At 44.3% G+C, this 13,446-nt stretch overlaps 1 protein-coding gene across 2 annotated transcripts in view; it reads left to right on the forward strand.

Moving 5' to 3' along the window:
* The first annotated feature begins 9,378 nt into the window (after positions 1 to 9,378).
* The window catches only part of CORO2B (coronin 2B), a 206,664-nt gene continuing 202,596 nt past the window's right edge, over positions 9,379 to 13,446 (forward strand). For both annotated transcript variants that reach the window (XM_082648595.1, XM_082648596.1), the window contains exon 1: positions 9,379 to 9,593. In XM_082648595.1, coding sequence (XP_082504721.1) covers positions 9,537 to 9,593 — 57 coding nt within the window. In that variant the 5' untranslated portion in view covers positions 9,379 to 9,536. The remainder of the gene's footprint in view (positions 9,594 to 13,446) is intronic.

Genomic DNA, 13,446 nt, shown 5'->3' on the forward strand with positions numbered 1-13,446 from the left:
TTCCTTTGTACAGAATTCATTTCAGGCCACCCCCTCAGCGCCTCACACCAAGTAATTAAATCGGTGGTGCTTTTAGATCTAGAGGAATAATCAGTTCCTGTCTGTGGTTACTGTTCCCATATTGACATTTGCATGCCCTGGAAGAGTTCCAAATCCCTTTACACAAACCCATGTAGCAAGTGACCATGGGGCCAGGTCAGCTTCTCCCTTGTTTTGAACTCCCACAGGTGACGTCAACAAGGGCAACTCATGGTTTCTAAATAACAGCCAGGGCAAAGCGTTTGCTTTTCACCGCTTTTCCCTCCCACCTCGTCCCGCCCACCCCACCTCTGACACTGGTGAGGAAGCTCTCAGATGAGGAGTCAGATAACTTTCAGGGTGCTGGGCGTGTGGCATATCCCCTCCCCTCTGAACAGTGAGTCTATGCAGCTGGGATAATTGGAACTGGGCTTGCAGCATTGACTGCAGCCTCCAAGTGAGTTTGCAGGTGGGCCAATTTGGGGATAAGCGTACAGCACTCACCTTCACATCTGCACCTGGATTATTGCCAGGCAGAACTGATGTGAAGCCACAGGAGTGACTCTGACCACTGCTGTCCATTTCTTTCAAACTAAGGCTCCCCTGTGGTGCTAAATGGGAGTAATTGCCAGATACAATCACATCCAGGCAGGCCACTAAGGCAAGAGGGAGCAACAGGTACAGTCGGAGCAGGGATCTCCTTACTCATTCCGGGGGCATTTGCTCATTCAAAAAATATTTTGTGTACTGTGTGCCAGGCCCTGGGGACGGAGTGGTGAGTATGACTGCCATGGTCTTGTTCTCACAGCACTTGCGGTCTGGTAGGGGAGTAGGGAGGTGGACCAGCAATCATAATACAGTGGACAAGTGCTGCTTGTGCAACGGGAGCCTGTGACATGGCACTGCTATGGGTTGAATTGTGTCCCCCACCAAAAGATATGCTGAAATCCTAACCCCCAGTACCTGTGAATGTGACCTTAGTTAGGAATAGAGTCTTTGTAGGTATAATCAAGTAAAGATGAAGTCATTAGGATGGGCCTTTATCCATTTTGACTGGTGTCCTTATAAGAAGAGAAGAGACACAGACACAGGGAGAAGGCCATGTGATGAGGCAGAGTGGAGTGATGCTTCTACAAACCAAGAACTGACAGCATCATCAGAAGTTAAGAGAAAGACATGGAACAGATTCTCCTCTAGAGCTTTCAGATAGAGCATGGCCCTGGTGACACCTTGATCTTGAACTTCAAGCCTGCAGAGCTGTGAAAGAATAAATTTCTGTTCTTTAAAGCCACCCAGCTTGTGGTACTTTGTTACCACAGCCATAAGAAAACATAGGCATCAAACCATCCCAAGCCTTCTAAGAGGGACATAGTACCAGTGACATACACTCTCTCAGCACTCCACACTTCTCCTTCAGAGTGCTTTTCTATAAAGCCTAAGTTATAGAGACTTGAGAGTATTACTCTGATTCATGGAATTCCAACATCATCTGTCCATGCAAAGTCACTGTGGTAGGCAAATTAGTGGTCCCTCAAAGATGCCCGAGTACTAGTCTCGGGAACCTTTGAATATGTTATCTTACATGGCAAAACAGACTTTGCAGATGTGATTAAGAAAAGGATCTTGAGATGGAGGGACTGTCCTGGATTATCTGGGTGGGCTCCATGTTATCACAAGGGTCCACATAAAAGGGAAGCGGGAGGGTTAGCATCAGAAAAAAACAATGTGATGATGGAAGCAGAGTGAGTGAAGGAGATGGAAACATGCTACACTGCTGGCTCCAAAGATAGAGGAAGGGGCCGTGAGCCAAGGAGTGCAGGCACCCTCTAGAAGGAAAGGCAAAGGAAAGGACATGGTGCCAGCCTGGAGCCTCCAGAAGGAACCAGCCCTCCTGACACCTTGACTTTAGCTCAGTGAGACTGATCTTGGACTTCTGACCTCCAGCACTGTAAGATAATACATTTGTGTTGTGGTAAGCCACTGGGTTTGTAGAAATGTCTACCAGTAATAGAAACTAATAAAACCCCTGTCTTGTTTTATTTTACTTTTTGCTTTCTTCCCCCAACTGGTCTAGTTCCCTTCCTCACATTGGACCCCACTCCAAAGTATGTAATATATGTCTTTAGATATGTGTGTATCTTGGGGAAATATGTAGTGCTCTTTATGTGTATTTGCTTTTAATTTACATAAGTGTTAATGTGATTTAGCTGTCTACTTCCTTGCATTTTTTGTCAGTGCTACGTTTTTTAAGACCTACCCCTAATTGCTGTATGTACATGCAGTGTTGCTCCACCTGTGGCACAGGTTCCACAGTGCGTATCAACAACAGTGGACTTAGAATGCTAGGATTTCTGCTGATACTCTGCTGCCGCCAGCATTTCTGGGGTGATTATCCTTCCCTGTCTTCTCCGTAGGCCTGTGGGAGAGTCTCTCCGGATGGAATACCTGTGGTGGGCTTGTACTGCAGAAAATTCATTCACTAAGTATGACCAGGTCACTCTTCAGAACAGATGCTCCCACCTGAGTAAGTTCTGCTCCCCCACTTCTCCAACCTTCTAATTTTTGTCAGGATTATGGGTGATATTATACAGCTTTCTAATTTTTGTTAGGATTATGGGTATCGGGGGCATGTCGTAGTTGTCTGAATTTGCATTTCTCTAAGGGCCATGAGATTGTGTTTCCCTTCATATACTTCTTAGCCATTTGGCATTTTCCTTCTGCATGTTGCTTTTGTGTGTGTGTGTGTGGTACACGGGCCTCTCACTGTTATGGCCTCTCCCGTTGCGGAGCACAGGCTCCGGACGTGCAGGCTCAGCAGCCATGGCTCACGGGCCCAGCCACTCCGCGGCATGTGGGATCTTCCCAGACCGGGGCACAAACCCGTGTCGCCTGCATCGGCAGGCGGACTCTCAACCACTGCGCCACCAGGGAAGCCCTGCAAGTTGCTTTTTTATCACCTTTGACAATTTATCGATTGGCATTGGGTTGTGTGTCTTAACTTGTTGATTTGCAAGAATTCCTTATGTATCTTTTACATCCGTACTCCATTTTAGTCATTGAAAATATTTTCTCCCAGGTTATCATTTGCTTAACTTTGTACATTGTGGTTTTTTTTTTTTCTTTTTGCGGTATGCGGGCCTCTCACTGCTGTGGCCTCTCCCGCTGTGGAGCAACAGGCTCCGGACGCGCAGGCTCAGTGGCCATGGCCCACAGGCCCAGCCGCTCCACGGCACGCGGGATCCTCCCGGACCGGGACACGAACCCGCGTCCCCTGCATCGGCAGGCGGACCCCCAACCACTGCGCCACCAGGGAAGCCCCTGTACATTGTGTTTTTTATTGAACAAAAATTGTTAATGTAGACAAATCATCATTTTTCCCTTTTAAGGTTTGTACCATTGGGGCCACATAAGAAGCCCCAGACGAGGCTTTTCTTCTAGTATGTCTTCTATAAGTTGTTTAAATTTACCTTTTACATCCAGCTGGTGTTTACCTTTGTTATAAAGTTTTACAATTTGATTCACAAACGTCTTATTTATTCACTTGGTTAATCCTCACATGATTTATAGATTTGTTGCTATTGTGAATAGAAGTTTATTTTCTACCGTATTTTCTAATTGTTGGTTGGTATTTTAGAGGAATGCTAAAGAGTTTTGTAGGTTGATCTTATATGCAGCCATCTTGTGAAACTATATTTTAGTTCTATTAGTTTACCTGCTCGATGTTAGTTTTTGTTTGTAGATAATCATATTCTCTATCACTGATAGTTTCATCTCTTCCATTACAATAGTTGTATTATAATTCTCATTTCTTTTTCTTATTATATTGCATTGACCAGGCCCTCCAGTACTATATTGAATAATGGTAGTCATAACTGTCTTGTACTTAACGAAAGAAGAATGTATCTAAACTTTTAAAAAATTTATCATAAAGTATATTGCTGTAGGATTTTAGTAGAGAACCTTTTTAGGGTTAAAAAAAATATCCTTCTATTTTTAGGCTCTAAGACTTTTTATCATAAAGAGACATGACCTTTTCAAACAATTTCTATGTGCCTTTTGAGACACATGTGATTTTTATCTCTTAGTTTATTAATGTGTGAGATACATGGTTAGCTTTCCTGATACTGGACCATCCTTACATTCCTGGGATAAACCTTTCTTAGTCAAGATGTGCTATTTTAAAAATAATATTACTAATGTTTTATGAAGAACTACAGCTATGGCAATGAGTGAAATAGTCTGTAATTTTCTTGTAATGTCCTTATAAAGTTTTGAAAGCAGGGTTACAGTGCCCTCATAAAAGAGTTAGGCAGGTTTCTCTCTTTCTGTTAGGATTTCTACTAGGGGGGACTCAAGTGCTGCCCAGCCTGGAGGAGGTAGCTGAGACCATCTCACCATGTGTTTTCCTCACATCAGAGTTCTTCCTCAGAGAATACGGCTTACATACGTGTTTGTAGAGATGACCATGCCCCCCGCTCCCCAGCCTAATGGGACGTCTAAGTGTTGTACAGTGAAGATTCACTGGCCCTCTTATTTGTATGTCCAGTGACACATGCTCTAGATTAGGCTATTGAAGGGTCAGGCTGGCCCAGGGTTAGGGGTTAGTGATCAGGGGTCAGTCTGTGATCAGTGAGTGGTTAGTTCATGGCAGTTAAGGGCAGCCCTTGTGGGCTGGGGTCAAGATTGGGTCATTCTCAGAGGCAGTCTCTAGTCGGTCTCTAGGTGGGGTAACACCATGGCTGGGTTCAAGGTCAGCCTGTAACTGAGGTTTGGAGCCAGTCTGTGCCTGGTTTAAGGGTCTGTGTGTGGCCAGGGTTGAGGTCAGTCCTGGCTAGGGTTAGACATCAGTGTGTGGCTGGACCATGGACCAGAGCACAGCTCATGTGGGGCGTGAGGCTGGCCTTGACCCCATGAGCAGCTCTCACTACCCTGTACACTGCAGAGAGGCCCAGGCTGGATCCCTTTGGCCAAACATCCTCTGTTCTGGGCATCTGTATAGCATGTGCTCCAGCCAGATCCTCCTTAGCAACCTGGGCCACAGCAGATCTTGGCCCTGCCCCTTCACAGGGTCTCCACTCAGCCCTGGGGATGGTGTGTCACTCTGCTCCCAACATAGTCAGGTGGCACCGCTGCAGGAGATGGCACTGCCCTGCTCCCCCAGGCCAGGTCTCCCCAGTCCACTGACCACAGAGAAGCTGGAGGCTAATCTAGATAGAGAGGAGTGGGCTGTGGAGGAAAATGTGGCTGCTTAAGGCAAGGCTGAAGGTGCCCCATCGTGCCACCCAGTGGCACTGCTATGTGGGGGAAAGGACCTGGGTTCAAGCCCTGCTCTCCCACCATGGAGTGAGCAATCCTGGGTAAGCCATCACTCTCTTTCTTGTTTGTACAGTGGGAATCAGAATTTCTGTGAGGATGAAATGAGGTAGAATGTTAAAACTCATTGTGAAAACTGTGAAGTGCTATTACAAAGTAGGGGGTGCTGGTGGTGGTGATGATGGTGACAATGATGAGGAGTGATAGCTGTGATTCTCCTGGGGTCTCCTGATGGGGCACAGAGCATTTACTCCTGCAAATACAGAGAGATGAGCACCAGCTCTGGAGTCACACTGTCTTCAGTTCCAGGCTCAACCTCTCACTAGACGTGTGTCCACGAGCAAGTCATGTTACCTCTCTGAGCCTCATCATCTGTAAAAGGAAGCACTTGGAATAGCCAACATTGTTCGAGTATTTATTATGTGCTAAGTGCTTTACGTGGAATAACTCATTTAAACCCTCACAACATTGTGCAGATGTGGTTGCTGAGGCACAGAAAGGTCAAGTAAACTGTCCAAAGTCACGCTGTAAATCCAGAGTCACACCCTGGCCAGAGGGCCCCTGTGTCCTCACTCAGAACTACCAGGCTCCGCTGACCCTCTAGGTGCACCCTATACCCTCGCTCCCAGGGCCATCCCGGGTGTGAGTGCTAACGCAGAGAAAGCTCCTCAGCCAGTGTCGGGCACATAGTATAAGCTCACTAGAGGGCAGCTTTTTGTGTATTAGTAGTATGTAAGCCTAAAGATCCCAGGGACCCAAGCGTTTCTAGTACCGTTTCTGTGCCCAAGCCCTCTGTCCTGAAACCGGCAGAGTAGCCATCCGTGTTTGGCTGAGTCCTGCCCCACATGATTTCATTTGATCCTCATACCCCCTGCCCCTCCCCCGACCCCGGGAGGTGTGTTAACTGGGCTGGGATGTGCTGGGACACAAATAACCCCTAATCTCAGTGACTCTTCACAGCAAAGGCTTTCTTCTCCCTCACAGCAGAATCCAGTGCAGGTTGGGTGGCTTCATTCTGTGTCATGACTCCTCCATCCTGGAGCTACACCATCTCCATCTCCTCTGAGGGAGAAAATCGGGCTGCAGGAACACGTGGATGCTTTTAAGACTCAGGGCTGGGATACCTTGCGTCACTTCCACCTATATTCCATTGGGAAGAACTCAGTTCTAGGCCCTCGATCTAACAGCAAGGGAGCTGGGAAATATAGGTCTACTGTGAACTCAGGAAGAAGACATGGTAGGGTGAACATAGAGCATTGTCTCAGCCACAGAAGGTACTATTATCCCCATTATACAGATGAGGAGACTGAGACTTGAAGATGATGTAATGTATCCCAGGTTGCATGACTCAAGGATCTTTGACTCCTTGAGTTAGAACTTGTGCCTCAGTGTAGAAGGTGTGCATCCCCCTCCCTTCTCCAGCATCATTCTCCTTTGTCTGCATCCCAGCATGATGACAAAGCTGATAGCAACAGTTGACCTAGTGCTTGCTATTCACCAGGCACGTGCTAAGTTTTCAGATACCTCCTTTCCTTTCATCATCATGACAGCCTTTAAAAGTGTGTGTGTGGGGTCTGTTCAGGCTGAATGCTCCCAGGAGAGAATGTTCCCAGGAGAGAAGAGGAAGCTGAGGCTCCGAGTGTGGGAGTGACTTGCCGATGAGTGGTTGGACTGAGCCTCACTCCCAGGCCTCCCTGGCTGCAAGCCTGTGCTCCTCACTGCTGTGCTGCACTGAAACTTGGCCGGCCTGGGAATCATACATCTGACTCCCCACCTTACGTGGCCTGCCAGAAACACTTTTGTGTTACTTTGGACTCGCCAAGCATTCTGATTGGGAGAAAATGAAAACTCCCACCCCGTCTACCTTTTTGGGGGGCAGTTGAGGATCAAATGAATGGAAGAGTATATTTAAAAGGTCGAATTGTTCCGTAAGTGGAAGAGCTTTTTAATATCCTCCAAACTCTGCTTTTCTCTACTTCTTCCTGATTTCCTCAGTCCTCCTCAGTAATAGAGCTGGGACAAAAGTGGTGATTATCTGAGGGACACAAACAGGGTCTGTCTCTTGGCAAGGCCTTTCCTCCCAGCCTCCTAGGGCTTTTCCAGTTTCCAGGCTGTTCCCAACGACCCCGAGAAGACTGCCACCGTTTCCCTCTGCAGCGATGGAAATAATTCACTCCTTTCTTCCTATTTGGACAGTCATGCTTCGTTGGGCTCTTAAATATGATCTTTGTTTGCAGTACATTTTCAACCCCTCACAGGTTCTATTTTTACTTCTCTTGCTAGAGGAACTCTGGGGAAGGGGATCCAGCACAAAGGGCCCTAATTAATTTCCCCCGCCTTTAAATAGCTTTTCAAAGTATGTGTTTGAAAAGGACATTAAAAAAAGAAAATCTGCCTCCATGACTCTGGAGGCAGATTCCAACATATTTCTCACTGCTTTCCACTTGGAAAGCACCCTCCCCTGCCAGCGGTGGCCTGGCTCGCATGTTCTGTTTTGCAGCTGGTAGCGCTTCTCCTCCTCTCCGCAAAGGACGGACCGCCTTCTCCATCCATCTCTCAGACAGCTGAGGGCCAGTCTCTCAGGCCACAAGCCGCCTTCGGTTTCAGAGTCTGAGGGCCCAGGGAGGAGACGGTCCTGGCTAAGGGCCAGGCAGAGGTAAAGGGAGCCTCCAAGAGCCAGAATCACGAAAGCACAGAACTGGGCCTTTGGAAAAAACATTAAGGCAGATTCCTTTGCCCTGAATCCCCATTCCCAGAAGGGCCATGCAGCCAAACCATAATCTGGCTGTCCCGGCTTTGAAATGACATTCCTCATACTGCCTGGGTCTTCCCGAAGCCATGGGGAGCCTGAGCACACAATCCCAGGGTGACAGAGAAGCTTCTGTGATCTAGAACATGGGCTTGGAGGGAGTCAGTTTTATTCTTTGAGAGTGATTCTGGTTTTCACGTTTCTCACTGAAGTTTGTTTGCAAAGAGCAGATGCTTTTTGAAAACAGGAAAAGTTTCTCCCATTTCCAGCTTTCAGTTGCCAGCATTAGGCTGCAGTTTCCTGGGATGAATCCCAAACCTAGGAAGGGAAGTAAGGGGCCTCCGAGATCAAGGGCCATCTCCGGCCCTTGAGATTCTTGTGCCTGAATCCTACCACTAGTGCTTCATGCTTTAGGATTTTAGGCTCTATCCTTGGTAAAATGCAAATTGTCTTAGCCATCACGTGAAAGGTGTGGATGGCAGTGACCTAGGGACACACTCCTCTCTGCCCTCCTCCATTTCCCCTCTGCCACTTCTCTCCTCCCCTGGCCTTGTTCCCTCCCCTCTGTCTTGCCGATTCCCACCCACCCTCCATTTGCTGTTCCCTCCCAATTTCCTTGTTGTTGTTTTTCTCTTCTCCCTCATCTCTGGTCTCTCCTCCTGCCTTTGGCCTCTTCTCCCCTTGCTCCCAGGAAACAGCGGCCAGGCCTTTATTTCTGTGGTGAGTTCAATCAGCAGCACCACATTCTTGCTGCTAGAATTGGGACCATCTGGGCATGTGCTTCAGCTGCAGCTGGAGAAACACACTTTGGGCTGCTCTCCACCCGAGGGCTTCCCAGGGGCTCCCTGGTAACCCTGTGATGACCTTTTCTGCTTCTTTCTGATGAAGTGGGGCAGGCGGGTGGCGGTGCCCTGGCTGAAGGAAAGAAAGGGCTTCTCTTCATAGCTGTAAACACTGAGAGGTCAAGGGGCCTGTGTAGACACAGAGCAAGCCAGATGTGTGAGGTCCCTCATTCAGCGCCCTGGGATAACCTCCAGTCTAGGAGGAGCCTGGGCAGGGCCTGTGCTCTCTGGTCACTGATTTCAGACAGCACGCCCATGCTCTCCAGCTCCAGCCCAATCCCGCATGTACGGGAGCAAAGGCAGAGAGAACACACAGGGCGCCAGCGAGCCCCTCTCATTTGGGGAGCCCCTGACCGGGCCGTTCATCATGCATGTGCACAGGACCACTGCTGCAGGGCCACTCCTGCTGTGCCTGTCCCCTCCCCCACCTCACTCCAGGACTAAAGTATCCTGCAGAGGGCGCCCCAGGAGAAGCCAGTCCCAGTAGCCTACAGAGAACGTGTCCAGGACAGACAAGGGCCCAGGAGATCTGACTTCAGAAAGTGTGCAAATGCACAGAAGCACACATCCACAAACGTGTGTGGTTGGAGTCCTAGAAGGAGAAAAGTGAGGAAATGGAGCAAAAGCCATATTTGAAAAGACAACGGCCATGGATCTTCCAAAACCATCGGGTGGGTTAATTCTACGTTGTTAATTTAATTTAAGTTTCTAGCTTCATTGAGATATATTTGACATATAATGTATAAGTTTAAGGTGTACAGCTTGTTGATTTGATACATTTATATATCGCAAAATGATTACCAACATAGCTAACACCTGCATCATACCATGTAATTACCATTTCTTTTTTGTGGTGAGAACATTTGAGATCCACTCTCTTAGCAACTTTCAAGTATACAACATACTATTGTTAACTTTAATCAGCATGCTGTACATTAGAGCCCCAGAACTTATTCCTCTTGTAACTAGAAGTTTGTACATTTGATCACCATCTCCTACCCCTAGTAACCATTCTAGTCTGTTTCTATGAGTTTGGCTTTTTCAGATTCCACATGTAAGTGATATCATACAGTATATATCATTCTCTGTGTCACTTAGCATAATACCTTCAAGGTCCATCCACGTTGTTGCAAACGGTAAATAGGTTTCCAACGTTAGGTAGGTCCTTCTTCCTCATGGCTGAATAACATTCCATCGTGTGTGTATATGTACCACATCTTTATTCATTAATCCATTTGATGGACACTTAGGTTGTTTCCATATCTTGGCTATTGTGAATAATATTAATTCTATTTAAACCCCAAAGACCTAGGCAGTCTGGTTTTACAGGCTGTACTCTTAATCACTCTGCAGTGTGGCCTATATTAATTCATTATGAATATTTGTCCTTTCATTACTGATGCTGGTAAGTTGTGCCCTCTCTCTTTTGTTCCTTGATTAGTTTTTCTAGAGGTTTATCAATTTCATTAGTCTTTCCAACAACAAACTTTGTTGATTTTCTTTTATTGTTTATATTCTATTTCACTAATATCTGCTTTTATATCTATTATTTCTTTCTACTATTTCCTTTGGCTATAATTTGTTACTCATTTTCTAATTTCTTGAGATGGATACTTACATAAATGATTTTCAGTTTTTCTTCTAATATAGGCATTTAAGGTTATAAACTTTCCTCTAAGTACAGTTTTAGCTTTATAAGTTTTGATAGGTCATATTTATCATATTATTCAGTTCACACTGCTTTCTAATTTCTATTGTGATTTTTTTGGTCCATGTATTATATGAAGCATAATGATTAATTTTCAAACATCTGGGAGTTTTCCAGTTATCTTTTTTTAAATTGATTTTTTTAATTTAGTCCACTACAGTCAAAGAATATACTTTGAATCATTTCTACCACTTGAAATTTGTTGAGATTTGCTTTATGGTCTAGCATGTGGTCAGTGTTGGTACACGTTTCAGGTACACTTGAAATTAATTTGTTTTCTGTTGATGTTATGTGCAGGTTCTGTGTATGCCAATTAGGTGAATTTAGTCAATTGCGTTGTTCAGGTCTATATCCTTATAGATTTGTTGTTGTTGTTGCTTGTTTCATCAGTTACAAAGAGATATATTAGAGCCTCTCCTTACGATTGTGATTTTGTCTATTTTTCCTGTGAGTTCTGTTAATTTTTGCTTTACATATTTTGAAGCTATGCCATTAGGTTCATAAGAATTTAGGATAGTTGAGTCATCCTGATGGATTGGCACTTTAATCATTATAGAATATCCCTCTGATGCTAGAAATGCTTCTTACCTTAATCTCTACTTTCTCTTGGCCACTGTTTGCATAGTATATTTCTTTCTGTCCCTTCAGCTTCACTGTGCCCTCATTTTAGGTTGAACCATATGAAACTGCCATTTTTGTAACTCAAAAAACGGTTGAATATTGGCCTTTTCATATGTTTCAACTTAATATTTAAGACGAGTCTCTTGTAAGACACATATATTTTTAAAAAATCTAGTCCGAAAATCTATCTTTTAAATGGAGTATTTATTCCATGCCCCATATGTCTCTTACTTCTTTTCAGTATTTTCTTTTTTTACATTTAATTGGAGTATTTCGTTATTTGGCTGACACATTTGGTTGTATATTTTCCATCCTTACTATTTGTTTTCTATTTTCCTACCTGTTTTATGTTCCTTTTTCTTTTGCAATAATAAAATACATTTCATTATTCCATTTACCCATTATCTTGTCAGTTTGACATTCTTTTACTATAGAGATTGCCTTAGATTATTTAACTTAATAGAGTCTAATAGAAAGTAGTCCTTTCGTAAATTCTTAGGCAGTGCTAGACGCTTAGAACACAAACTCCATTTACTCCTTTTTGTGTTATTGTCATGCACTGCAAGTCTATATGTATGTGAAACTTCATATTACATTATCTTATGTCGATATTCATTTAGACTTACCCACGCATTTACCCTTTCTGTTGTTCTTCATTCCTTCCTGCATGTCCTTTTTTCCCCTTCTGGGATCATTTTACTTCTGCCTGAAGAACACACTTTAGTGGTATTTTTAGTGCTGGTCTACTGGTGCTGAATTCTCTTGGTTCTTGTCTGTGTAGAAATAACTTTATTTTGCCTACACTTTTGGAAGATTTTTTCCGCTGGGTATAGAATTCTAGGTTTTATTATTATTATTTTAGCAGTTTGAAGAAATCATTGCATTTTTTTCTGGTTTTCATCTTATTATTTTGCTTTTGAAGGTATACATCTTTTTCTCCGTGTACTTTTCAGAATATTCTCTTTTTCTTTGGTGTTTAGAGATTCACTATGATGTTCCTAGGTGTGATTTTCTTCGTATTTATCCTGCTTGGACTTTTAGCACTTCCTAAATCTGTAGCTTGATGTCTTGTCATTGTTGGAACATTCTTGATCATTATTTCTTTAAATACCACTACTTCTCTATTCTTCTCTCTTCCCCCTTCCAGGGCTTCAATTATATGCATATTTGGATGTATATTTAAACATTCTACCACATCCCATATGTGTCTTGTTTTCAGTATTTTTGTTTATTTGTTTTGGACTTCAGACTGGATATTTTCTAATGACTTAAGTACAATTTAACTAATCCTCTTCAGCTGTTTCAATCTGGTATTGCATCATCTTTTGAATTCTTAATACCATGAATTACATAACTTTTCAGTTTTAGAATTTGTTTGATTTTTAAATATAGATTATAGTTCTCAACTAAAATTCTCCATCCTGTTCTTTCTTTTTCTGAACATTAATCAGAGTTATTTGAAAGTTAGGGTCTCATAACTCTAATATCTAGGCTCTCTGTGGGTTTGTTTTTCCTGACCTTTTTTCTTGTCTGTTTCTTCTCTTGGCCGTGTGACTTGGTACACCTAGTATTTTTGATTCAGTACTGGTAAGCTTATATTTAAATTTGTGGAGGCTTTGGATGATGTCACCTTCCTCTGTAGAGGATTCACGCTGTCCTCTGGCAAGCAGCTAGAGTAGGGGCCACTGGTCTACTTCAGTTCAATCGAAGGCTGAATGACCTGAGGCCTGGTTTCAGTCTTTCTAAGAGTCAGTCTTCTTCTGGTTAATCTTTCAGACAGTAGCCCTCCATGGGTCCCAGCTGAGAACCTGGGGTAACTCTTGGGTCCTTCATCCTTGGAAAACCCTAAATTCAGATTTTTGTCTCCCAGGGACCATGGAACTTTTCAGCCACCTTTTGCTTGGCTTCTTAGCTCCTTACCCTACATAGCTAAGACTTGGCAAATATCTCAAGGAGAAAAATGCCAACTGCCAGGCTCACTTCTCTGTGCCTCCATTGTCTCTTAGATCTGACTCCTCAAATCCTGGCTGCCTTGGAAGCCCAGAACTGTGGCTTTTATTTTTCTGCTCTATGAGATAGCCTAAACTCTGCTGGCTTCTCTGCTTCTTTGTGGGTAACCTCTGCCAGGCCCCTCAGCTTCTCACCCTACACCAGACATCCCAAGGGGAAAAGTGATGAACAAATGGTCATATCTT

Source organism: Grampus griseus, assembly GCF_964374135.1.
Source record: "Grampus griseus genome assembly, chromosome: 2".
NCBI lineage: Eukaryota > Metazoa > Chordata > Mammalia > Artiodactyla > Delphinidae > Grampus > Grampus griseus.